A 24,776-nucleotide genomic window follows, 5' to 3' on the forward strand; every position below is an offset into this window, starting at 1 on the left:
AACCTCTTGTTTATCAGAGATCACATGACCCAGTGCCTAGGCTTGTGGTTGTGTAAAGCGCATGGACCTCCCAGTCCCCATTGGTTCCTGCTCTTCTGACAAGGCTGTGTAAATGTAGAAGTGATCTGGGAGGAGGACCAAAGGCTCTTTGACTGAAGAGGGGGGAGAGTCCCAGCTGGTTGGGACCTCCACAGAGAACATCTGCTCACTCATATCTACCTGATCCAGATGGAATCTTGATGGAAGTGAACTAACCCTCTCATATCTATTGATGATGTTTTTTTTATATTTTTCCAGGACACGCCATGGAGAAACCCTCAAAGGATCGTCTCACTTTATCTCCAGGATGTAGAATGGAATATGAAGACTTCACAGGAGATTGTTCAGAAGTAAAGACCATGAGCTCAGCTATGGACACAATTCACAATGTGTATAGACTATTAAATCCCTCTGACTCCGAGCAACCTCGTACCGTGAGGGATGGTGCCGGGATTCAGGGGGAGAAGAAATTTTCCTGTCCCGAGTGCGGGAAAAGTTTCACCTCTGAATTGAGTCTTTCTATACATCAGAGGTCCCACACGGGCGAAAACCTTCACTGCTGCCCTGAGTGCGGGGAATGTTTTTTCCATATAGGAGAATTCAACAAACATTGCAGATCTCACACGGGGGAGAAGCCGTTTACCTGCGCTGAGTGCGGGAAATGTTTTTCAGAAAAGACGACTCTTGCCAGACACCAGAAGTTGCACACGGGCAAGAAGCTGTATTCCTGCTCCGAGTGCGGGAAATGTTTTACGCAGAAATCGGACCTCGATAGACATCAAAGATCTCATACTGGGGAGAAGCCGCATTTCTGCACTGAGTGTGGGAGAAGTTTTTCCGAGAAATATATGCTCGTTAGCCATCAGAGAACTCACACGGGGGAGAAGCCGTATTCCTGCGCAAAGTGCGGAAAACATTATACGCGCAGATCAGAAGTTGTCAAGCATCAAAGGTCTCATACGGGAGAGAAGCCATTCTCCTGCCCTGATTGCGGGAAATGTTTTTCACAGAAGTCTTATCTTCACAAACATCAGGGAACCCACGCAAACTTCGACAAGTGTTAGTGCGCCAAATGTGGGAAATGTCTTCTATAGGAATCGTATTTTGCCATACATCAGACTTGCACACCGTGATATACACTTCGGAAAACGCGTAGATGCCGTGGGCATCTGGGAAGGATCCTTTTCTTGGCTTGGAGGCCAGTTTCGAGAGACTTTCTTCTCTGCTTTTCGATGTTTCTTTTTTCCTTGTGGTCTTTTTCCTTCCATATTTCGTTTTTTTGTTGGTATTTGGTTTTCTCCTCTCAGGTGCCCCCTAGAACCACATGGACATACTTCGGTACTTTTTGGATTTTAAGATCAAATGCATGCCGAACGTGGATTGCGCCCTGGGGAGACCACATCCAGACAAGGGATCTCCTTCTTGACGTCTGCTGTTTTTAGGAATTCGCTATCGCAACCTCTTTTTAATGCTTATGGAATTTAAGAACCTATAGATGGTAGGCTTATATCTCCTTAAGGCCTCCTTCCATACTCCCTCCCCCTGAAAAGCGATTATATCAATCTGGGATAATGAAATAAGAAGTTTATGATGCATGTTGTATAATTTATCATCGGAACCATGGCTGTTTACGTATTTGTATATGGTGAAAAATATCAAATACTGCATTAAAAATAAAAACACGTGGATGGAGCACTTCTCTGATCTTTATATTGTAAAAAGGACTTCAAAAGGAAATTAAAGTTCATCTTTATTATCATTATACAGGATGTATATAGCATCAGCAGTTTGCACAGCGCTTTACAACATGAGGGCAGACAGTACAGTTACAATACCATTAAATACAGGAGGAATCGGAGGACCCGGCTTCTTGGCGCTTACAGTCTAAAAGGGGAGGGGGGTACAAGTGATACACAAGGTAATGACTGTGGGGGATGAGCTGATGGAGAAAATATGAGTTGTTAGGTGGAGGCAGGATAGGCTTCTCTACAGAGAAGGGTTTTCAGTGATCGCCTAAAAGTGGACAGAGTGGCAGACTGGGGTATAGAGTTCCAGAAGATGGCAGAGGCTTGAAAGAAGTCCTGGGAGGAGGTGACAAGGGAGCTAGAGAGCAGGAGGTCTTGAGAGAAACAAAGAAAATGATTTGGTAAGTATTTTGAGACTAGGTTAGCGATTGTAGCTGGGGCCGAGTTGTGGATGGCTTTGTAAGTTGTTAGTATTTTTAATTTTATTGGTTGGGTGAGCAGAAGACAATGGAGGGATTGGTATAGAGGGGTGGAGGACACTGAATGGAAATCAGAAGAGGAATTGGCAGTGAGGGGTGGAGGACACTGAAAGGAAGCCAGTGGGGTGGGGTTGGCAGAAAGGGGCTGAGGACACTGAAAAGAAGCCAATGGAGGGATTGGCAGAGAGGGGTAAAGGACACAGAATGAAAATCAGTGGAGGGATTAGAAGAGAGTGAAGGACACTGAATGGAAATCAGTGGAGGGATTAGCAGAGAGGGGTGCAGTACACTGTATGAAAGGCCAATTGGGGATTGGCAGAGAGGAGTGGAGGTCAATAAATTGAAGAGGGGGATGGAGGACACTGAATGGAAGCCAGAGGAGGGATGGTAGACCCTGAATGGATATTAGTGGAGGGACTGGCATAGAGGGTGGAAGACACTGAATGGAGGCCAGTGGAGGATTGGCAGAGAGGAGTGGAGGACACTTAATGGAAATCAGTGGAGAGATTGGAAGAGAGGGATGGAGGACACTAAATTGATGCCAGTTGAGGGATTGGCAGAGAGGGGTTGAGGACACTGGATGGAAGCCAGTGCAGGGATTGGCACAGAAGTGTGGAGGACACTGAATGAAACCAGTGGTGGGATTGGCAGAGAGAGGTGGAGGACACTGAAAGGAGGCCAGTGGAGGGATTGGCAGAAAGGGGTGGAGGACAGTAAATGGAAGCCAGTAGAGGGATGGTGGACACTCTAAATTAGTGGAGGGATTGGCAGAAAGAACACTAAACAGAGGCCGGTGGAGGGATTGACAGAGAGGGGTGGAGGACACTGAAATGAAGCCAGTGGAGGAATTAGCAGAGAGGGGTGGAGGACACTGAATGGAGGCCAATGGAGGGGTTGGCAGAGAGGGTAGAGGAAACTGAATGGAAGCCAGAGGAGAGATTGTCAGAAAGGGGTGGAGGACACTAAACGGAAGTCAGTGGAGGAATTGGCAGAGAAAGCGGTGGAGGACACTGAACGGTAGGCAATGGAGAGCTTGGCAGAGAGGAGTGGAGGACACTAAATGGAAGTCAGTGGAGGGATTGGCAGAAAAGTGTGGAGGACATTGAAAGGAAACCAGTGGAGGGATTGGCAGAGAGGGGTGCAGGACACTGAATGGGAGAGAGGGATGGAGGACACTGATGAGAAATCAGTGGTGGGATTGGCAGAGGGAGGTTGAGGACACTGAATGGAAGAGTGGGATGGAGGAAAATGAATGGAAGCCAATAGAGGGATTGGTAGAGAGGGGTGGATGATGCTGAATGGAAGCCAGTGGAGTAATTGGCAGAGAGGGGTGGTGGACACTGAACGGAAGCCAGTGGAGGGGTTGGCAGAAAAGGGTGGTGGTATCTCAATGGAAGCCAGTGAAGAGATTGGCAGAAAGTGGTGGAAGGCACTGAATGGAAGCCAGTGGAGGGATTGGTAGAGAGAAATGGTGGACACCGAATGGAAATTAGTGGAGGGATTGGCAAAAAGGGGTGGAGGACACTGAAAGGAAGCCAGTGGAGGGATTGGCAGAGAGAGGTGGAGGACAGTAAATGGAAGCCAGTGGAGGGATTGGCAGAGAGGGGGGAGGACGCTGAATTGAAGCCAGTGGAGTTATTGGCAGAGAGGGGTGGAGGATGCTAAATGGAGGCACATGGAGAGATTGGCAGACAGGGAGAACACTGAATGAAATCCGGCGGAGGGGGTGGAGGACACTGAATAGAATCTAGTGGAGGAATTGACTGAAAGGGGTGGAAGACACTGAATGGAGGCCAGTGGAGGGATTGGCAGAGAGAGGTGGAAGACACTGAATGGGGTATAGTGAAGGGATTGGCAGAGAAGGGTGAAGGTCACTGAATCAAGGCCAGTGGAGGGACTGACAGAGAGGGGTGGAGGACACTAAATGGAGGCCAGTGGAGGGATTGGCAGAGAGGGGTGGAGGACACTAAATGGAGGCTAGTGGAGGGATTGGCAGAGAGGGGTGGAGGCAGGGCCGGCCCAGGACATTGTGCTGCCTGGGACCAAGAATGAAATGCTGCCCCCCCCCCAAAAAAAAATCACGCCCACCAAAAGGCCCCCCACATCCATTATTTTATATCATGATAACTAAAGGGGACCCATCATGGCTCTTTACATGTATATAGGAGTATAAAGAGGACCTGTCATTGCTCTATACATGTATATAGGAGTATAAAGAGGACCTGTCATGGCTCTATACATGTATGTAAGAGTATAAAGAGGACCTTTCATGGCTCTATACATGTATGTAGGAGTATAAAGAGGACCTGTCATGGCTCTATACATGTATATAGGTGTAAAAGAGGACCTGTCATGGCTCTGTACATGTATATAGGAGTATAAAAGGACCTGTGCATGGCCAGCAGCTCTCCACAGAGAGCCATAACGGGGATCTGTCAATGTGAACAGACAGATGCCCATTCTGACAGGGGAAGAGAGACAGATCTGATGTTCCTAGTGATTAAGAACAGAGATCTCTCTCCTCCTCCAGTCAGTCCCATCCCCCCCCCCCCCCCCCCGTTAGAAACACCTCCCAGGGAACACATTCAACCCCCTCCCTGCCAGTGACATTTACACAGTAATAAGTGCATTTTTATAGCACTGATTGCTGTATAATTGTCAATGGTCTCAAAAATGTGTCAAAAGTGTCCAATCTGTCCACTGCAAGGTCCCATGGTAGGGCCGGCCCTAGGTGGAGGACACTGAATGGAGGTCAGTGGAGGGATTGGCAGAGAGTTGTGGAGGACACTGAATGGAAGCCAGTAGAAGGATTGGAGGAGTGGGGTGGAGGACACTGAATGAAGGCCAGTGGAGGGATTGGCAGAGAGGGGTGGAGGACACTGAATGGAGGCCAGTGGAGGGATTGGCAGAGAGGGGTGGAGGACACTGAATGGAGGCCAGTGGAGAGATTGGCAGAGAGGGGTGGAGGACACTGACTGGAAGCCAGTGTAGGGACTGGTAGAGAGGGGTGGAGGACACTGAATGGAGGCCAGTGGAGAGATTGGCAGAGAGGGGTGGAGGACACTGAAAAGAGGCCAGTGAAGGGATTGGCAGAGAGGGGCAAAGGACACTGAATGGAGGCCAGTGGTCATCATGATTGACGTAAATCTTGATCACTGGTCAACGTGATGAAGGATGGATTTGCACCATGGGACATCATTTTGTTGGGTGGGGGGCTGTTTAATAAAGGACTTGTTAATGATGTTTATTTGCTGTTTGATTTTTTGGGAATGAGTAACCAGGATGAACCCCTTGATTATTTACGCACCGAGGGGGGGGGGCAATATCTGGGCACCTTCTTATTTTTAAGGGGGCTTCCAGATTCTAATACATCCCCCTGCAGACCCACACAACCTTCGGGCAAGGGTTGTGGGGGCATAACACCCTCACTATGTTGGGGGGCGTGTAGCCTGGTAAGGTTTAGCGAGCACATGCTCCCTGCCCACCTGTTCCTGGCCAACCTGGTAGCATACTCGGATAAGAGCCTGATGTGGTTCTTGGGGGGAAATTCATGCTTTTTTGTAGTTTTTTTTGCATTGGGTGCACCCTTAAAATCCATATCCATCTCTCATCAAGATGATGGATGTGAGGATAAGAGTCTGATTCAGGTTAAGGGGAATCCTTGCCTACTTTATTTACAAACAGTTGGTGTCAGTGGAATAAAATATGCCTCATCTTTGGTGTCAGTGGGATAAAATAAGTTCTTTGTGTGTGTCAGTGGGATAAAATAAGCCCAATGTTGGTGTCAGTGAGATAGAATAAGCCTTATCCTTAGAGTTGCTAGCTCATCCCTTTGAACCCGAACACATATTAATTACACAGGTTCTGTGGCTGATTAAGGTGGTAATTAAACTCACTTGGTGCCTTATCTGCATTAAATTAGCCTCAGAACCCGTGTAATTCAAAGGTGTTTCGGGTTTAAAGGGATGAGGTGGCAACTCTACTTATCCTTGGTGTCAGTGGAATAAAATAGGCCCCATCCCGTGGTCATACTACAAGGTGTTTCTCGGGGCTGTAGTTCCTCTGAGCTCCACAAGGTGGGGATCTCACTTCTACCCAGACAGGAAGTCTCTATGGAAAACAGACAGGAAGTGATGTGAGGTATAAACAGGAAATTCCAGGTGAGAGGTGGTGAGTTGGGAGGAAGTAGAGAGAAGACATTGCTGGAACTGGCAGCAGAGAAGGTAATAAGATCTTATTTTCTATTTACACCCAGTAACTCCCCCGTCATGTCCGTCCTCTTCCTCCATAGTCACTGTGAAGTCTTTTATCTCCAGCAGATGATGATACTCACATATATAGTGTGGAAACCTAGATTAACTCCTTCAAGGTCAGAACATTGCCCTAATTATGGGGCCAAAACATTTCCTTCATTTGGGGATGGTTCACCTTAGCAGTCTCGTAACGAACAATGAGCTTCAGAGTGGTGAAATGTGACCCCAAATTCCAGGATCCAAATTTTGGTCGAATTGGTGGTTTATTTAGTTTTGGTGTTCACCCATAATGCTCTGCACAGCCTTGGATCCTGATCAGCACCCACTAATGGAGGCAGGTGGATAACCCCACCCCTCACTATAAGAGGGGCTATGAGATCAGCCAATAATGAAGGAAGGAGGTCCACAATTCCACCCCTCACTATAAAAGTGGGTCTGAGGTCATCAAAGAAGGTTCATAACCCTGCTCCTCACTCTAAGAAGGGCTATGAGATCAGCCAATAATGAAGGAAGGAGGTCCACAAATCCACCCCTCACTATAAAAAGTGGGTCTGAGGTCATCAAAGAAGGTTGATAACCCTGCTTCTCACTATAAGAGGGGTCTGAGATCAGCCAATAATGAAGGAAGGAGGTTCACAATCCAATCCAACCCCTCACTATTAAAGTAGGTATGAGATCATCAAAGAAGGTTGATAACCCTGCCCCTCACTATAAGAGGGGCTATGAGATCAGCCAATAATGAAGGAAGGAGGTCCACAATTCCACCCCTCACTATAAAAAGTGGGTCTGAGATCATCTAAGAAGGTTGATAACCCTGCCCCTCACTATAAGAGGGTTCTGAGATCAGCCAATAATGAAGGAATGAGGTCCACAATTCCACCCCTCCTCACTATAATGCCGCGTACACACGGTCGGACTTTTCGTCTACAAAAGTCCGACAGCCTGTCCGACAGACTTCCGGCGGACTTTCGGCGGACTTGCAGCAGACTTTCTAATGAACGGACTTGCCTACACACGACCACACAAAAGTCCGACGGATTCGTACGTGATGACGTACACCGGACTAAAATAAGGAAGTTCATAGCCAGTAGCCAATAGCTGCCCTAGCATGGGTTTTTGTCCGTCGGACTAGCACACAGACGAGCGGATTTCGGGGTCCGTCGTAGTTACGACGTAAAGATTTGAAGCATGTTTCAAATCTAAAGTCAGTCGGATTTGAGGCTGAAAAAGTCTGCTGAAAGTCCGGAGAAGCCCACACACGATCGGATTACCAGCCAGCTTTAGTCCGTCGGCGTCCGTTGGACTTTTGTAGACGAGAAGTCCGACCGTGTGTACGCCCCATAAGAGGGGTCTCCCTCCTTGCTATAAGAGGGGTCTGAGATCAGCCAATAATGAAGGAAGGAGGTCCACAATTCCACCCCTCACTATAAAAAGTGGGTCTTAGATCATCAAAGAAGGTTGATAACCCTGCCCCTCACTATAAGAGTGGTCTGAGATCAGCCAATAATGAAGGAAGGAGGTCCACAATTCTACCCCTCACTATAAAAGCATAGCTCCCAACTGTCCCTGATTTTAAGGGACTGTCCCTGATTTTGGGCAATGTCCCTCTGTCCCTCTTTCCCCTCATTTTTCCCTCATTTTGGTCTGAACTATATAGTTGTATATAAAATGTACTTTTTATGTTTCAAAAAGTGTTTCCAAGTGCTAAACCTTTCATCTAAATTGCTGCATTTGTAAATTTTAAAAGCCAATATAAAGGAATAGTAGTGGTAAAAAAAAAGTCCTTGTGGATTTATTTAACCTTTTTTTGGTTAATTCCCCTTTAAGGGGGTGTGTCAGGGGGCATGTCCTATGCCTGCATACATTTGCAAGTAAATGTCCCTGATTCCCATCTCAAAATGTTGGGAGGTATGTAAAAGTGGGTCTGAGGTCATCAAAGAAGGTTGATAACCCTGCCCCTCACTATAATAGGGGTCTAAGATCAGCCAATAATGAAGGAAGGAGGTTCACAATCCAATCCCTCACTATTAAAGTAGGTATGAGATCATCAAAGAAGGTTGATAACCCTGCCCCTCACTATAAGAGGGGTCTGAGATCAGCCAATAATGAAGGAAGGAGGTCCACAATTCAACCCCTCACTATAAAAGTGGGTCTGAGGTCATCAAAGAAGGTTGATAACCCTGCTCCTCACTATAAGAGGGGTCTAAGATCAGCCAATAATGAAGGAAGGAGGTTCACAATCCAATCCAACCCCTCACTATTAAAGTAGGTATGAGAGGGGTCTGAGATCAGCCAATAATGAAGGAAGGAGGTCCACAATTCCACCCCTCACTATAAAAGTGGGTCTGAGATCATCAAAGAAGGTTGATAACCCTGCCCCTCACTATAAGAGGGTTCTGAGATCAGCCAATAATGAAGGAAGGAGGTTCACAATCCAATCCAACCCCTCACTATTAAAGTAGGTATGAGATCATCAAAGAAGGTTGATAACCCTGCCCCTCACTATAACAGGGGTCTGACATCAGCCAATAATGAAGGAAGGAGGTCCCCAATTCTACCCCTCACTATAAAAGTGGGTCTGAGGTCATCAAAGAAGGTTGATAACCCTGCTTCTTACTATAAGAGGGGTCTGAGATCAGCCAATAATGAAGGAAGGAGGTCCACAATTCCACCCCTCACTATAAAAGTGGGTCTGAGATCATCAAAGAAGGTTGATAACCCTACCCCTCACTATAAGAGGGGCTATGAGATCAGCCAATAATGAAGGAAGGAGGTTCACAATCCAATCCAACCCCCCACTATTAAAGTAGGTCTGAGATCATCTAAGAAGGTTGATAACCCTGCCCCTCAGAGGGGCTATGAGATCATGCATCAATATGGCATCATCGTGGTTCAGGTCTGGACCGAGCCACTGTACCATCTGGACCTGTGGTCATCCCATATAGGAGTTGCTTCTATCCCCCACCCTCCGCCGCTGTCATTCTCAAGACCGAGCAGAGAGCAGGAAGCAGGATGGTAAAAAGCGGAGTGCGGGAGGCACAGCTCTGCATTGGATAGAGGGTGGGAGCGGCTGGCGGTCAACTTTTCATATTAACCAGCAAGTGACTGGTGGCTAGGACTGGCCTTGTATGAGTGAAGGGCAGAGGACACTACTGTGGAGCACAAGTGAAGAGTGCAGAGCACACAACTGGGTGGGGGTCTTTGTGATACGAGGGTGGCCTGTGCTGTAGGAGGGTGATGTAAAGGGGGGGGGGGGGGAGTGCAGTTGGGGAGTGATGTAGAGGGGAGCAGCGCTGTGAAGAGGGGCAGTACTTTGGTGGGGGGGGTGATGTGAAAGGGGCTCTGGGGGAGGGGGTGATGTGAAGAGGGTAGAGCACACTACTGGGGGGGGATTCGTGAAGTGAGGGGGTGGGTGATATGGGGGTAGGGGGTAATGTGAAGGGTCAGGGCATATTACTGTGGGGGGGGGGGTGGATTTGTGAAGTGAGGGGGTTGGTGATGTAAAGGAGAGAAGTGCTGTGAAGGGGGGGCAGATGATGTGAAGAGGGGCAGTGCTTTGGAGGGGGGGTGATGTGAAGGGGGCAGAGCACACTACTGTGGGGGGGATTTGTGAAGTGAGGGGGGGTGATATAAAGGGGGGGCAATTGCAGTGGGGGCGTGATGTCAAGGAAGGGGAGCAGTGCTGTGAAGGGGGGGCAGGTGATGTGAAGAGGGGCAGTGCTGTGGGTGGGTGATGTGAAGAGGGCAGAACACACGCGATTCGGACCTCAGCTGGAAGAAAATTTTACTGATCGGACCTCCTTAAATTTGAACTCAATACCCCTGGTGTAGACAGATAAACTCTCAGCTCCTCGGATTTTTGTAAATTGTTTCTAAAATTGGCTAAGGGTGCTGAGTTCCTGTACCAGAGTTGGGAGAGAGAGGTAGACGGACTAGTAATGTGTAAAAAAACAAAAACAAAGGTCTATGCTATGAGCCGCAAACCTTATGATGGTCACCTCCTAAAACCAGGCCCTTTACATCAGTGATGTTCTGAATATGGTGTAGAACGGATTCTAGAATGGATATTAGAGGGGAAGGAGGACAACCCTGACTATTATCATGTTGGACTGTAAAGGAACGAGAGAGGGACCTGTTGCTCTAGACCAGATATCTCCAAACTTCCTAAACAGAGGGCCAGTTTACTGTTCTTCAGGAGGACTTTAGGAGGGCTGGATTGTGGCCAGCGGGAGTAAAAATAAGGTCTGGCTTTCTTGTTTAAAAAGAAAAGAAAATGTCCTGGCATCAGTGGGAGTACATAATGCCCCATCTTTTTGTGACATTGCAAGGAATATTGCCCTGTTGTTGCTGTAAAAGGAAGGAATTGTGCCCCTTCATTGGTGTGATTACTCCCAATATGACCAACAATGAGGCTCAATTCTTTCCTTTGACACCAACGATGGGGCCCTATCGTTTCTGCCCTATCATTAGTATCAGTGGGTGGAATAGTACCCCTTTGTTGGTGTCAGTAACAGGAATTATGTCCTAACACTGGTGTCAGTGGATGGAATAATGTAGCAAAGGTCGGATAAAAGCAAGTAAAGGGCTGCATCTGGCCCCCTGGCTGCAGTTTGGAGACCACTCGTCTACACTCTGGTCTACCTCTGGTCTACCTCTGGATCTTGGCAGTGAGTCTCTGATTGAATATGCTAGGTGTGATTCCTCCTACAAGTTGGCCCTGATGAAGGGATTCTTTAGTTAGTCCCGAAACGCGTAGGCCCAAGGTGGAAGATTACACGAATATACATTCGAATTCTACATCAGCATATCCATATCCTTATTTTATTGTGTATGCAGTGAATTGTATTAGACGCTCTTCATATTGTCATATTTATATATTTTTGTATATTTGTATCAATAAAATAGTTTTTTTACTACTTTGTTGCCTTTAAAGTCCCACCAACTCTTTGAGGGGTTTTCTCTCTTTTACCTCTGGTCTACACTCTGCATTCACTGCATCCCAATTACCCATTTTATTGGGCAGACAAGGCCATACCATACCTTGACCCGCAGATCCCATGAAAATATTTAAATTTACTTGTCCTCCTTTCCTTGATCTGAAATAGAGACACCTGGCCTTCTCCTGGTTTGGGGAGTGCGGTGTGTTCAAAATGAATGCAATGCTACGACTGTGCTATCTCACGCAGGCTCTGGCAATTCAGATTCCCCAAACTTTTTTCAGTTGCATTCGTTTAAGACTTTATAAAGCTCACCTGGCAGGGCAAACCCACAAAAGGCAGGGAGATCTTGCTTTTAGCTAAGCACAAGGGGAGGCGTAGAGTTTCCAGGCCCTGCAAGTGCCACAAACTCTGGGTTTCTCTAAAACAGGACTACTTTCCGTTCCCTGTAGCAGGATCCTCATGGACAGAGAGGCAGTCATTGTTGGATTACTGCATATCCATCCACTCATTGGTCCTACCCTGTGAGAGACTGGCAGCTATATTGACCTACGCAACTCGCAAAGCTGCCCATGCCACTGTTGGGGAATTTTGAACGTGGCTTCAGTCGGGATACAGGCCTGGTGGTTATGGTCTTATTCCTACATTGCTACTGTGTTAGTAGGATTAAAGATTTCCCGGGGTTGCAAGTTGAGGAGCTCCAGAATGTCTTTCATGAATGGAGAGAATTGTTTTTTTTAGTTTTCTCCAGGATTGGTAACTCCAGATTTGGGTTCTTGAGTCCAGAGGCTCTGCAGTACCTTGAGATGGAAGAAGCCTGTAGCCCTGGGTCCATATTTTATAGGGGGCCAGCAGGCTGTGTGTGCAGGTATGCAAATCCTTGATAATCAAATGCAAGGCTCCAGAAGACAGGAGGTCCTCAGCCCAGAGGTCTGGGTGTGGGCCAGTACAGCTGGGAGAGGGAGAGGTACAGAGTTTGTACATGAGAACCGTGGTGCTGTGAAATGGTATGGAGCAGGGGTAGGCAATCTTTCAGAGGTTGAGGTCTACCTGGACAACACGTTGGAAGTCAAAGATCCCTGGGTGGGGGGGGGGGGGGGGGGAGTTGTGGGACACCCTTTAAAGAAAAAAAACAAAACCTATCAAGCCCCCAATAAAAACACGGCATAGTGTCCTGACCCCCCCCCCCATTCACAATAGTGTCCTCTGCTCCCCTTCACATCACCTCCACCCCGCCTCCCCCCCCCCCCCCACCGTAGTGTCCTCTGCCCCCCAATACAGTAGTGTCTTCTTCCTATGCATACCAGGGTCCGGCTAAAGAAGGAGAAAGAACGGGAAGGTAGGGGAAGGGCCGGCAATGCAGAGCCCTGTTCCCGATCTACCTGTCGACTACCCACGGTTGACTGGTAGATTAAGATCGACATCTTGCCGACCCACGGTTTTGAGGAACAGACACAAGGCCTAAGCTTGAGGCCTAAGCACTGACAATGCAAGAAGAAGCCAGGAGGCTTAATTTCCTCTTGCCTTTGTGTTTTGAAGTGATGTAAAACCAAATATACCAGGTTTGCTGGGGGCAAGAAACACAACAAACATAAAGTAACCCAATCTGCATGTGCCAATTCCCACGAGGGGAGGCGGCGTCAACACAACTAATAACCTCTTATATGCCCATCCTAATCTTTTACAACCAATACTGTCCAGATAATTCTCCGTTCTTCATCTACAGAGAAACCCACATAGAATACATGACCACATTAATAAGGATGGATGAGGAACGGCATCACATGACCGAGAAGATACTAAACCTCACCCTGGAGATCATCTACCTGCTGACTGGAGAGGTGAGGAGGATTCTGGGAGGTCACATGACATCACTCTTATCTCTATTAATAAAACACAGACCTGACCGGAGAGGTGAGGAGGATTCTGGGAGGTCACATGACATCACTCTTATCTCTATTAATAAAACACAGACCTGACCGGAGAGGTGAGGAGGATTCTGGGAGGTCACATGACATCACTCTTATCTCTATTAATAAAACACAGACCTGACCGGAGAGGTGAGGAGGATTCTGGGAGGTCACATGACATCACTCTTATCTCTATTAATAAAACACAGACCTGACTGTAGAGGTGAGGAGGATTCTGGGATCCTAACATGATATTCCTATTGATTTCTCAATACAGTGTTTCCCTCATCTGAAGTCAGGTGATCATATGACCATCACAGTGCCTCCATGTGACTCCCTAAAACTTGAGAAGACAAACATGGAGAAGATTTTAGAAGTCACCCACAAGATTATTGAGCTGCTGACAGGAGAGGTGAGCGGTGCCGGGAATTCTGGGACATTATCCAGTAACAGACAAGGGATGTGTCTGGATGGTGACTGTATCATTGTGTGTGTCAGGTTCCTATAAGGTGTCAGGATGCCAATAACTGTTACTCCTTGGAAGAGTGGGAGCATTTTGAAGGACAAAGGGACCTCTTCAACATTGTTAAGATGGAGAATCATCCGCCCCTCACATCACCGGGTAAGAGGAGACTTTATTGTAAAGGAGAGAGCAGTAGGGAGGGTCCACCTAGATCCCCCATCATCTGATAAACACATAGAAACAATGTATTCAGTCAGTGTGTGTGTTTCCTACAGATGGATCCAGTAATGGGAACCCACCAGAGAGATGTCCTCCTCCTCTGTATTCCCGGGATTCCACACAGGAAGGTCACACCATCCCTCACCATCATCAGGTAGGTGGAGTTGAGGGTCGGGAACATAAAGTGATTGAACACTCTGACATGTGGAGACGATGTGTGGACTCTACAAGATGATATTTTCTATGTGATCTCACATCATAAATACTTCTATATTACAGATGTTATTTTCTGCCATTCTGTTGGCTTAGGGTGAAGATATGAATAACGAAAAAATTGAAGAAGAAGAAGAAGAAGAGACGTACGTTGGAGATGATGAGCAATATACTGAGGAGGCTGGAATGACGAGGACATTCATAGAGGAGGACACTCCTACAGAGATCAGCACAGGTGACCCATAATATATTCTTCTCTTATCTCTGCTCTGTTACTGCTCACTGATTAACTCATTGGTTGGAGATATGGGATATCCACAGAGAACATCTGCTCACTCATGTCTCCTTGATCCAGATGGAATCTTGATGGAAGTGAACTAACCCTCTCATATCTATTGATGATGTTTTTATATTTTTCCAGGACACGCCATGGAGAAACCCTCAAAGGATCATCTCACTTTATCTCCAGATTGTAAAATGGAAGATGGGGACATCACAGGAGATGGTGCCGAAGAAAGGCTTTACAATGTGGATACACCATGGAATCTTCCTGGTTCAGAACCACCATGTATTGTGGGGGATGGAGACGGAACTCAAGGGAAGAAGAAATTTCCCTGCTCTAAATGTGGGGAAATTTTCGGCTCCGTACTAGGTCTCCAAGTACATCAGAGATCTCACACTGGTGAGGAGGTTCATTCCTGTCCTGAGTGTGGGAAATGTTTTCTTCATAATTCAGAACTCATCATCCATTACAGATCTCATACAGGAGAGAAGCCGTATTTCTGCCCTGAGTGTGGGAAATGTTTTTCACAGAAGTCTTATCTTGCTAGACATCATAGGTTACATACGGGTGAGAGGCCCTATGTCTGCCTTGAGTGTGGAAAATGTTATACTCGAAAATCTGAACTCATTATACATCAAAGATCTCACACAGGGGAGAAGCCGTATTCCTGCCTTGAGTGCGGAAAGTGTTATACGCGGAAATCAGATTTTGTTATACATCAGAGATCTCACACAGGGGAGAAGCCTTATTCCTGCCCTCAGTGCGGAAAATGTTTTTCACAGAAGGCCAATCTTAACACGCATCAGAGGTCTCACATGGACGAGAAGCCGTATTCCTGTCCTGAGTGCGGGAAATGTCATTCACAGAAATCCCACCTTCTTATACATCAAAGATCTCACACAGGCGAGAAGCCGTATTCCTGCTTTGAGTGCGGCAAACGTTTCTCAGATAGGACTGGCCTTTCCAGACATGAGAGATCTCACACGGGGGAGAAGCCGTATTCCTGTCCCGAATGCGAGAAATGCTTTTCACAGAAGTCCAGTCTTAGCGAACATCGGGTATGCCACAATCAGGAAAAGTCCTTTTCCTGCCCCGAGTGCGGAAAATGTTTTCCGCGAAAATCAGATTTTGTCAGACATCAAAAATCTCACACGGGGGAGAAGCCGTTTTCCTGCCCCGACTGTGGGAAACTTTTTACACGGAAGTCTACTCTTACCAAACATCAGGAAACCCATACCACTTTTGAGGCGTATTAATGTCCTGAATGCGGTAAATGTCTTCTATATGAATCGTGTTTTGCCGCACATCATAGATCTCATGCTGAGAGGAAGAACACCTTGACATGCTGTATAGACGTGGTTGGGCGCGCCTTTGACCTTCAAATAAAAAACACTTTATAAGGAAATCAAAAGTTCACCAAAAAACCTACTGTATATGGCTTCCTTGGCCATTAGAGAGAAGAGTGAGTGTGTCACTGCTGGGTGGGTCCCTCCTGCTGTGTAGTCTGATCTCCCCCTGATCTTCAGTAGAGGCTTCAAAGGAAAAAATAAGGGCGGGTGTGGAGCTAGATCAGCCTTTCTCAACCAGAGTTCTATGGAATCCTAGGGTTCCTCAAGAGGTTGCTAGGGGTTCCTTGAGCAGTGAGAAATTTCTGCCTCTCAGATAAGTTCCCACTGACACCAATGATCTTTTTAGCTATGTGTAAGGGGGTAATTCTTCCCAATGACCAGGAGTGTAAGGATCATTCTTCCCACTGACCATCACACTAATGTATCATGGGTTTTAGAATATAGTAATTTTTAACGGGTTCCCTGAGATCATAAAGTTATTTCAAGGGTTCCTTTGCGTTGAAAAGGTTGAGGAAGACTAAGCTTGTGGATGAAGAGCAGCGGAGAATCAGTCAGGGCTCACCATTTCAGTGTAGTAGTCGTGTTATCAGTCTATTCAGGAGGGTACGTGGAGAGTGCCACCTGCTGACTGAAAGTGGTGAATGTGACATTTTGTGATTTTAACATTTCATATATACTGTACCTTATAAAAAAAATGTAAATACGGTAACAATAATTATTTAATATAAAAGAAATGAAGATATATATTTAAAATAACTTTATTCTTTGGAAGTTGGTTGATAAAAATGTGCCTTCAAATTACGTGTTTTTTTTTTTTTTTTTCTTGTCTTTTATTACTTTTCCAACACTTGTAGTGCCTACCTTCGAAGGAGCCACTGTTTTTGCCACTGCAAAAAAGCAAACAGTTGGCATAGAGAGTAACCCTTCCTAAACCCTATGTTGAGGCAACCCTAGCTAACAAGAGTTAGGCCACCATAAGGGTTCGGCAGTCTGTAATATACCTTTTCTCTTCTGCTGGCTAGCTCGTTGGGGCCCAACTGTTTTTGTTGGAGTGCTGAGGATAATGTCCCTTTTAAGCACGTTAAAGGCATAAATAAAATAATTTTGCGTCAAGTGTAACAAAAAAACCCAAAACAAACCAAAAAGTGAGTCTATGGGGTTGATTTACTAAAGGCAAATAGACTGTGCACTTTGCAAAGTTCAGTTGCTCCAGAGCTTAGTAAATGAGGTAAAGCTTTACTTTGCAAAGAATACCCAATCACGTGCAAGGATAATTTAAAAAAACAGCCTTTTTGCTTGCATATGATTGGATGATGGAATTCCGCAGAGCTTTTCCTCATTTACTAAGCTCTGGAGCAACTGCTCTCGCAGAGTGCAACTTCCCTTTGCAAAGTGCACAGTCTATTTTCCTTTAGTAAATCAACCTCCATGAGTCACACAGGTGACACAAATATAGATGCGTGTCTTGATTGTTGATACACCAACTGAAATCTTCCACCATGTGATAAACTACCACCAATAAAGGATGTGCTCGTACCAGAGAGAAGGCTGAGTATCTCAGATGCTCCATCACCATTCGTAGGTCTACATACGGAAGATTGGGAAGATCATTCCAGGCAGCCGATGAGAAAATCACAGGTCCTCTTGCTCCAAGTGGACACACCAAATGGCAATACCCCAGCAAGAGATAAAACGCACAATAGTGTAAAATCTCAATAACAGGGCTTTTATTTAAAAGTAATGCACTTACATGCCAGCAGATAAAAAACAGCGTATGGGTATAGGCACAGAAACTTCTGTGTGCACTCTGGGTGTGATGACAGGAAGGGATACCTCAGCCCGACCGGTTTTGTCGCTTCAAGGACTTCTTTCGGGGCACCAGCACTATGATACCTGCAGGCTATACAGTTCCTCTTTTGGCAAATTCAGGTGGGGGTTTTGCCAGCAGCCTATCACCAATTCCAGTGGTAGCAGATGATCCCCCTCTGTTTCCTATTGGCACCATGATGACCCCTTAGTGTCTGCGGTGTCCTTCCCCTTGATTAGTCAGCAGGCTCTGTCAGCATCTGTGGTGCTCACCAGTGTTTCAGGATGTCTGCCACTGCTCCTCTCGCCCTCTCAAGTGCAGTGGTAAATGGTCTACTGGCAGACTGAAGCACAATCAACCCCTCTGATGGTCCTTCACACTCTTCATCTCCTCAGCCCGGGGACAACACTCCTCCTATTCCTCTGCTCGGAGCTCCATTGAATATGGGATCTGTAGTTTCTTTTCATGGTCTATAGAGAACTACACCTCTCACAAACCTCTATTCCTTCCAGGGTCCTAGAAGTCCTCATCCTCTTTTACTTTAGCTTTTCTGGTATGTAGTTGGCTGATGTCCAACTCTAATTATAAACTAATCAGTTCATAGACCCATAGATCATTCCACCATCACAACCTTCAACCACAAGATTATCTTTCTTCCTCACTTTTACATCACATCTTTTCTATGTCTTGTGTCCCTATAAACAAGAGGATCAGCATGAACACAAACGACCCAGTCGTGTGAGGAGTCAAGTCATGTTTCTGGAACACCAATTAAATCACATCTAACATAGAGAAACCCCCCTCCATCTTTTCTATGTTCCGTGTCCCTCTAAACAAGAGGATCAGCATGAATACAAACAGCCTAGCTGTCATTTACCTGGTTGAAGTGAAGAGAGGGCTTTCCTTGTGGCTTTGGTCCAAACAAAGTAGCACGGGTGCCGGGATCTGGGTTGTTGATAGTTGACCGTGGAGATGACCAACAAGGACTGTATCCCAGCAGCAGGCAGGAGTCTCAGGAAGTCCGGAGGAAATTCTGCAGCTGACATTCTATACACCCATGATAAGATGATACAGAGCAGGACCTCTAGTGCAGGTCTGGAAGGCTGCAGTACCGAGGTCAAGGCCAAGCTGAGGTATTGCACAGGTAAGTAGAAGAGCAACGTAGTCTGGAATCAAGCTGGGGTCATACACAGGTTATCGACAATGATGAGAGAGATGTAGTCTGGAGACAAGCCAGGGTCATAAATGGGTAAATGACAAGGATGAGAGTCTAGTATCATAGCCTAGAGCTGAGTCAGGGTCCTACACAAGTGAGAGAGACATAGAATGGAGCCGAGCTGGGGTCATAAATGGGTAAATGACAAGGATCAGAGAGATGTAGTCTGGAGCCGAGCAGGGGTCATAAACAGGTAAATGATAAGGATGAGAGAGACATAGTGTGGAGCTGAGATGGAGTCCTAAATGGGTAAATGATAAGGACGAGCAAGATGTAGTCTGGAGTTGAGCCGGGGTCATAAACTGGTAAAGGATAAGGATGAGAGAGACTAAGTCTGGAGCCAAGCTGGGGTCATAAACGAGTAAACGACAAGGATGAGAAAGACGTAGTCTGGAGCTGAGCTGGGGTCATACATGGGTAAAAAAAACAAGGATGAGAGATGACATCTGGAACCATTCCAGGGTCATTGTGACAGACCCAACTGGAAGAGGGCTTTTGGAGGTGACTATGGGCTAGCCCCCTACCCACTGATTATGGCCCATAGAGGAGACCATGTATTTTGGGATCAGAGGCTGAACTGAGCTCTTTTCAATGGTCTGACCTGGAGAAATTTGACAAACCACCTGGCACCCTGCCAAGTTACAGCTTCCTCCACTCTGGAACCAGGAACAAGGCATTATAGCTAAGAATTGCACCCAAGAACTAGATGACACTAGCTAAGGTGCAAACTGGAACTGACTTTATTGTAAACTTGCACAGAATATATACCACACTAAATCAGATAAGAACTTGATTACATTATCCGAAACTTTGCAAACCTAAACAGTAATATCAGCACATCTAATGAACAGCTAACATAACATAAACAGTGATCTAATTAAACAGTAAACTAATTAACAACTAGTCACCTAGACAAGCATAGGTGACTTAGGTCAGTGCCCACCCAGCCAGTTCGGCACCAGTTCCGCAGAAAAAAGACCTAGCGCTGTCCAAATCTCATTAACCAGCTTTCACTCGTGTAATCTGTCCACTGGAGAAGTCATCATTCATAAGACAAAACTCAATGTTCCAGCAGTCTGAAAAAAAGTGAGATTCATTTATCTTCATAGATTTCTTGAGGGAGATTTTGATAAATATTTCTATCCCAAGTGGAGGGGCTTCTCCAACCCAGTCTGCAGGAGGGCCACCACATTTCCTCTAACCATTAACCTGTACAAGATTAATATTACACCTTTCCATCCACTCCAGAAGAGAAGCTTTATTGTCCTTTTTTAGAGAAGTAATCCAAGCCTCGCTCTCATCGCTCAGTACGTTGTTGTCCATCATTAGAGAATGATCTGCTTTCTCCATGAGATCAGAGGCTGAACTGAGCTCTTTACCATGCTCTGACCAGGAGAAGCAGACAAAATCTCCACTCTCCTCCATGGACCATAATCAGTGGGTAGGAGGCAAGCCCCTATTCCACTCCGAAAGCCCCTGTCCTGGTTGGGTCTGTCACAGTCATCAACAGGTAAACGACAAGGATGAGAGAGACGTATCTGGAACCAAGCAAGGGTCATAAACGGGTAAATGACAAGTATGAGAGAGACGTAGTCTGGAGCCAAGGCGGGGTCATGCATGGATTAAAAACAAGAATGAGAGACGATGTAGTGTAGAGACAAAACAGGGTTATACATGGGTAAAAATCGAGGATGTGAGAGACATACAGTATCTGGAACCAAGCCAGGGTAATAAACAGGTAAATGACAAGGATGAGAGAGACATAGTCTGGAGCCAAGGTGGGGTCATGCATGGGTAAAAAACAAGAATGAGAGATGATGTAGTGTAGAGACAAACCAGAGTTATACATGGGTAAAAATTGAGGATGTGAGAGACGTACAGTATCTGGAACCAAGCCAGGGTAATAAACAAGTAAATGACAAGGATGAGAGAGACGAAGTCTGAAGATGAGCCAGGGTCATACACAAATGAGAGAGACGTAGTCTGCAGCTGAGCCAGGGTTATAAATAAGTAAATGACATGGATGAGAGAGGTGTAGTCTGAAGCCAAGCCGGGGTCATACACGGGTAAACGACAAGGATGAGAGAGACAAAGTCTGAAGATGAGCCGGGGTCATACACAAGTGAGAAAGACATAGTCTAGAGACGAGCCGTGGTCATAAATAGGTAAACGACAAGGATGAGAGAGGCGAAGTGAGAGGGACGTAGTCTGGAGTTGAGCCAGGGACATAAATAGGTAAACGACAAGGATGAGAGAGATGTAGTCTGGAGCCAAGCCAGGGTCATACACGGGTTAACGACAAAGGTGAGAAAAACGTAGTGTGGAAACGCGCTGGGGTCATACACGGGTAAACGGCAAGGATGAGAGACAAAGTCTCATAACTCTGGGGAAAGAAGCTAAGGGCACATGACTCCCATGGACTAGCAGACCCCAGAAAAAGAAAGGTTCTTAGACTCTTCACAGGTGGGGAACTGACTTGGCCCTTTTTGAGCATAGTTGCTGATTAAGGCACCTATCCATCCATCTACCAAGACCCTGGAGAGAAGACAACATACTCCACTGAGGTACAAGCTTAAAATCCCAGCTTCTCTGGTCTCTGACCCAATAAGACTCTCATGGTTCTGGATGAGGACTTCCAGGGATCCCATGGATAAGCACATTGAGGCCCTGCTGAAGACTTTGTTTTCCCTTTCTGAACCGACCTTACCACCAATAGTGGCTGCTATGGCAGTATGTCAGAGACTTGGGGCTTGGTCCGGTACAACTGGCAAGGAAGACTTGGGGCCTGGTCCGGTATAACTGGCAAGGAAGACTTGGGGCCTGGTCCGGTATATTTGGCAAGGAAGACTTGGGGCCTGGTCCAGGATACTGGCAAGGAAGACTTGGGGCCTGGTCCGGGATACTGGCAAGGAAGACTTGGGGCCTGGTCCGGTATATTTGGCAAGGAAGACTTGGGGCCTGGTCCGGTATAACTGGCAAGGAAGACTTGGGGCCTGGTCCGGTATATTTGGCAAGGAAGACTTGGGGCCTGGTCCGGGATACTGGCAAGGAAGACTTGGGACCTGGTCCGGTATATTTGGCAAGGAAGACTTGGGGCCTGGTCCGGGATACTGGCAAGGAAGACTTGGGGCCTGGTCCGGTATAACTGGCAAGGAAGACTTGGGGCCTGGTCCGGTATAACTGGCAAGGAAGACTTGGGGCCTGGCCCAGGATACTGGCAAGGAAGACTTGGGGCCTGGTCCGGTATATTTGGCAAGGAAGACTTGGGGCCTGGTCTGGTATATTTGGCAAGGAAGACTTGGGGCCTGGTCCAGGATACTGGCAAGGAAGACTAAAGGAGAACAACTTTTTTTGTGGAATCTTAGGATTCCATGGAAAAGAAAAAAGAGGAAATATTAAATAGATGCTAATAGGCTGCAGGAGGTATGCTGGGAAATAAAGGAAATGGATGTCAATAAGCTGCAGGAGATCTACACCTATTTTAGCAGATCTCCTGCAGTCTATTAGCATCTATTTCATAATTTACTTTGTTTTTTGTTTATTTTTTTTTTTAGTAGATCTCTTGAAGTCTGCAAGTATCTATTTTCTTTTTTTTTTCTTAGCACATCAGTGGCAATCTATTAGCATTTATTCCATTATATATATATATATATATTTTTTTTTTAGTGGATCTCCTGCAGTCTATTAGCATCTATTTCATTTTTCTTTTTTTTTTTATGCAGCTCTTCTTCAGTCTATTAGCATCTCTTTACTCATTTAGTTATAGCAGTCTATTAGCATCTATCTTATTATTTAATTATTTTTAGCAGCTCTCCTGCAGTCAATTAGCATCTATTTCATTTTTATTTTTAAAGAAGATCTCCTGCAGTATATTAGCATCTATTTTATTATTTATTTATTTTTAGCAGCTCTCCTGTAGTCTATTAGCTCCTATTTATTTTCTTTTATTTATTTTCAGCAGATCTACTGCAGTCTATTAGCATCTATTTCATTTCATTCTTTTATTTATTTTTTTTTATTTTTTTAGAATTCCTGCAGTCTGTTAGCATTTATTTCATGATTTATTTATTTTTAGAAGATTTCCTGCAGTCTATTAGCATCTATTATATATATATATATACAATGGGGACGGAAAGTATTCAGACCCCCTTACATTTTTCACTCTTTGTTATATTGCAGCCATTTGCTAAAATCATTTAAGTTCATTTTTTTCCTCATTAATGTACACACAGCCCCCCATATTGTACACACAGCACCCCATATTGTACACACAGCCCCCCATATTGTACACACAGCCCCCCATATTGTACACACAGCACCCCATATTGTACACACAGCACCCCATATTATACACACAGCACCTCATATTGTACACACAGCCCCCCATATTGTACACACAGCCCCCCATATTGTACACACAGCACCCCATATTGTACACACAGCACCCCATATTATACACACAGCACCTCATATTGTACACACAGCACCCCATATTGTACACACAGCTCCCCATATTGTACACACAGCCCCCCATATTGTACACACAGCACCCCATATTGTACACACAGCACCCCATATTATACACACAGCCCCCCATATTGTACACACAGCCCCCCATATTGTACACACAGCACCTCATATTGTACACACAGCACCCCATATTGTACACACAGCACCCCATATTGTACACACAGCACCCCATATTGTACACACAGCACCCCATATTGTACACACAGCCCCCCATATTGTACACACAGCACCCCATATTGTACACACAGCACCCCATATTGACAGAAAAACACAGAATTGTTGACATTTTTGCAGATTTATTAAAAAAAGAAAAACTGAAATATCACATGGTCCTAAGTATTCAGACCCTTTGCTCAGTATTTAGTAGAAGCCCCTTTTGATGAGTCTTTTTGGGAAAGATGCAACAAGTTTTTCACACCTGGATTTGGGGATCCTCTGCCATTCCTCCTTGCAGATCCTCTCCAGTTCTGTCAGGTTGGATGGTAAACGTTGGTGGACAGCCATTGTTGGTTCTCTCCAGAGATGCTCAATTGGGTTTAAGTCAGGGCTCTGGCTGGGCCATTCAAGAACAGTCACAGAGTTGTTGTGAAGCCACTCCTTCGTTATTTTATCTGTGCGCTTAGGGTCATTGTCTTGTTGGAAGGTAAACCTTCGGCCCAGTCTGATGTCCTGAGGACTCGGGAGAAGGTTTTCGTCCAGGATATCCCTGTACTTTGCCGCATTCATCTTTCCCTCGATTGCAACCAGTCGACATGGCCCTGTTCCTTTACTCCTATGAACATTGCCCCATGGATTCAAATAGTCCTCATATCTAATCCTCATGTGGATTTGGACATGGGCTTCTACCAAATATCCTTATTGTGTGACAGATGACAAATTTTTTTTTAAATCCCTCCACTGTACAGATAGCTAAAATGATCATTGTTCTCTATGGTTTGAGTCTAAGAAGCAGAAATTATTCAAGGAACCCCTAGCTACTTCTTAAGGAACCCCAAGGTTCCAAGTCCAAGTCTTTCTCAACCTGGGTTGAGAAAGACTGTTCTACAACCTGCTCTTCATGCTCTGAAGAAATCCTTGTGACGGATGAAACGCGTCAGCATGACGCCATCACGCTCCACCTAGCGTCACACACAGACCCACCCATCAGCCCTGGGTATTCCGTCCGCCCTCGTGTGAGGCCTCACAGCATGGAACCAGGAAGTGGACGCTGACCTACGCCGCACTCAGACGGCAAGCTCTAATACGCCTCCGCTCCCCATCACTGCTGCTGGCAAACCAAGCACACGGATCTACGAAGTCCCATCCAGCTGACCTGATCTGGATGTAGCCGCTC

At 46.0% G+C, this 24,776-nt stretch overlaps 3 protein-coding genes across 5 annotated transcripts in view; all 3 read left to right on the top strand.

The window, feature by feature from the left end:
- Positions 1–1,731, top strand: part of LOC141104821 (uncharacterized) — a 36,311-nt gene extending 34,580 nt beyond the window's left edge. For all 3 annotated transcript variants that reach the window (XM_073594593.1, XM_073594592.1, XM_073594591.1), the window contains one exon: positions 298–1,731. In XM_073594593.1, the coding sequence (XP_073450694.1) occupies positions 298–1,103 (806 nt within the window). In that variant the 3' untranslated portion in view covers positions 1,104–1,731. The remainder of the gene's footprint in view (positions 1–297) is intronic.
- LOC141106803 (uncharacterized) overlaps positions 1–16,388 on the top strand; it is a 164,869-nt gene extending 148,481 nt beyond the window's left edge. The window contains exon 27 of the mRNA XM_073597730.1: positions 14,930–16,388. Within this exon, the coding sequence (XP_073453831.1) occupies positions 14,930–15,797 (868 nt within the window). The 3' untranslated portion in view covers positions 15,798–16,388. The remainder of the gene's footprint in view (positions 1–14,929) is intronic.
- On the top strand, positions 6,388–14,443 carry LOC141104938 (gastrula zinc finger protein XlCGF66.1-like). Its single transcript, XM_073594746.1, has 6 exons — positions 6,388–6,486; positions 13,180–13,294; positions 13,641–13,775; positions 13,862–13,985; positions 14,102–14,199; positions 14,325–14,443. The coding sequence occupies exons 2-6, from the start codon at positions 13,199–13,201 to the stop codon at positions 14,352–14,354; spliced, it is 483 nt and encodes a 160-aa protein (XP_073450847.1). The 5' UTR covers positions 6,388–6,486; positions 13,180–13,198; the 3' UTR covers positions 14,355–14,443.
- Positions 16,389–24,776: the final 8,388 nt, after the last annotated feature.

Source organism: Aquarana catesbeiana, linkage group LG08 (assembly GCF_042186555.1).
Source record: "Aquarana catesbeiana isolate 2022-GZ linkage group LG08, ASM4218655v1, whole genome shotgun sequence".
NCBI lineage: Eukaryota > Metazoa > Chordata > Amphibia > Anura > Ranidae > Aquarana > Aquarana catesbeiana.

What these genes read in the sequence shown, in the direction of transcription:
- LOC141104938 (XM_073594746.1), top strand. Translation starts at nt 13,199, where the DNA reads ATGACCACATTAATAAGGATGGATGAGGAACGGCATCACATGACCGAG. An exon ending in TCTACCTGCTGACTGGAGAG is followed by an intron (nt 13,295 to 13,640) that starts GTGAGGAGGATT and finishes TTCTCAATACAG; the next exon opens with TGTTTCCCTCATCTGAAGTC. An exon ending in TTGAGCTGCTGACAGGAGAG is followed by an intron (nt 13,776 to 13,861) that starts GTGAGCGGTGCC and finishes TGTGTGTGTCAG; the next exon opens with GTTCCTATAAGGTGTCAGGA.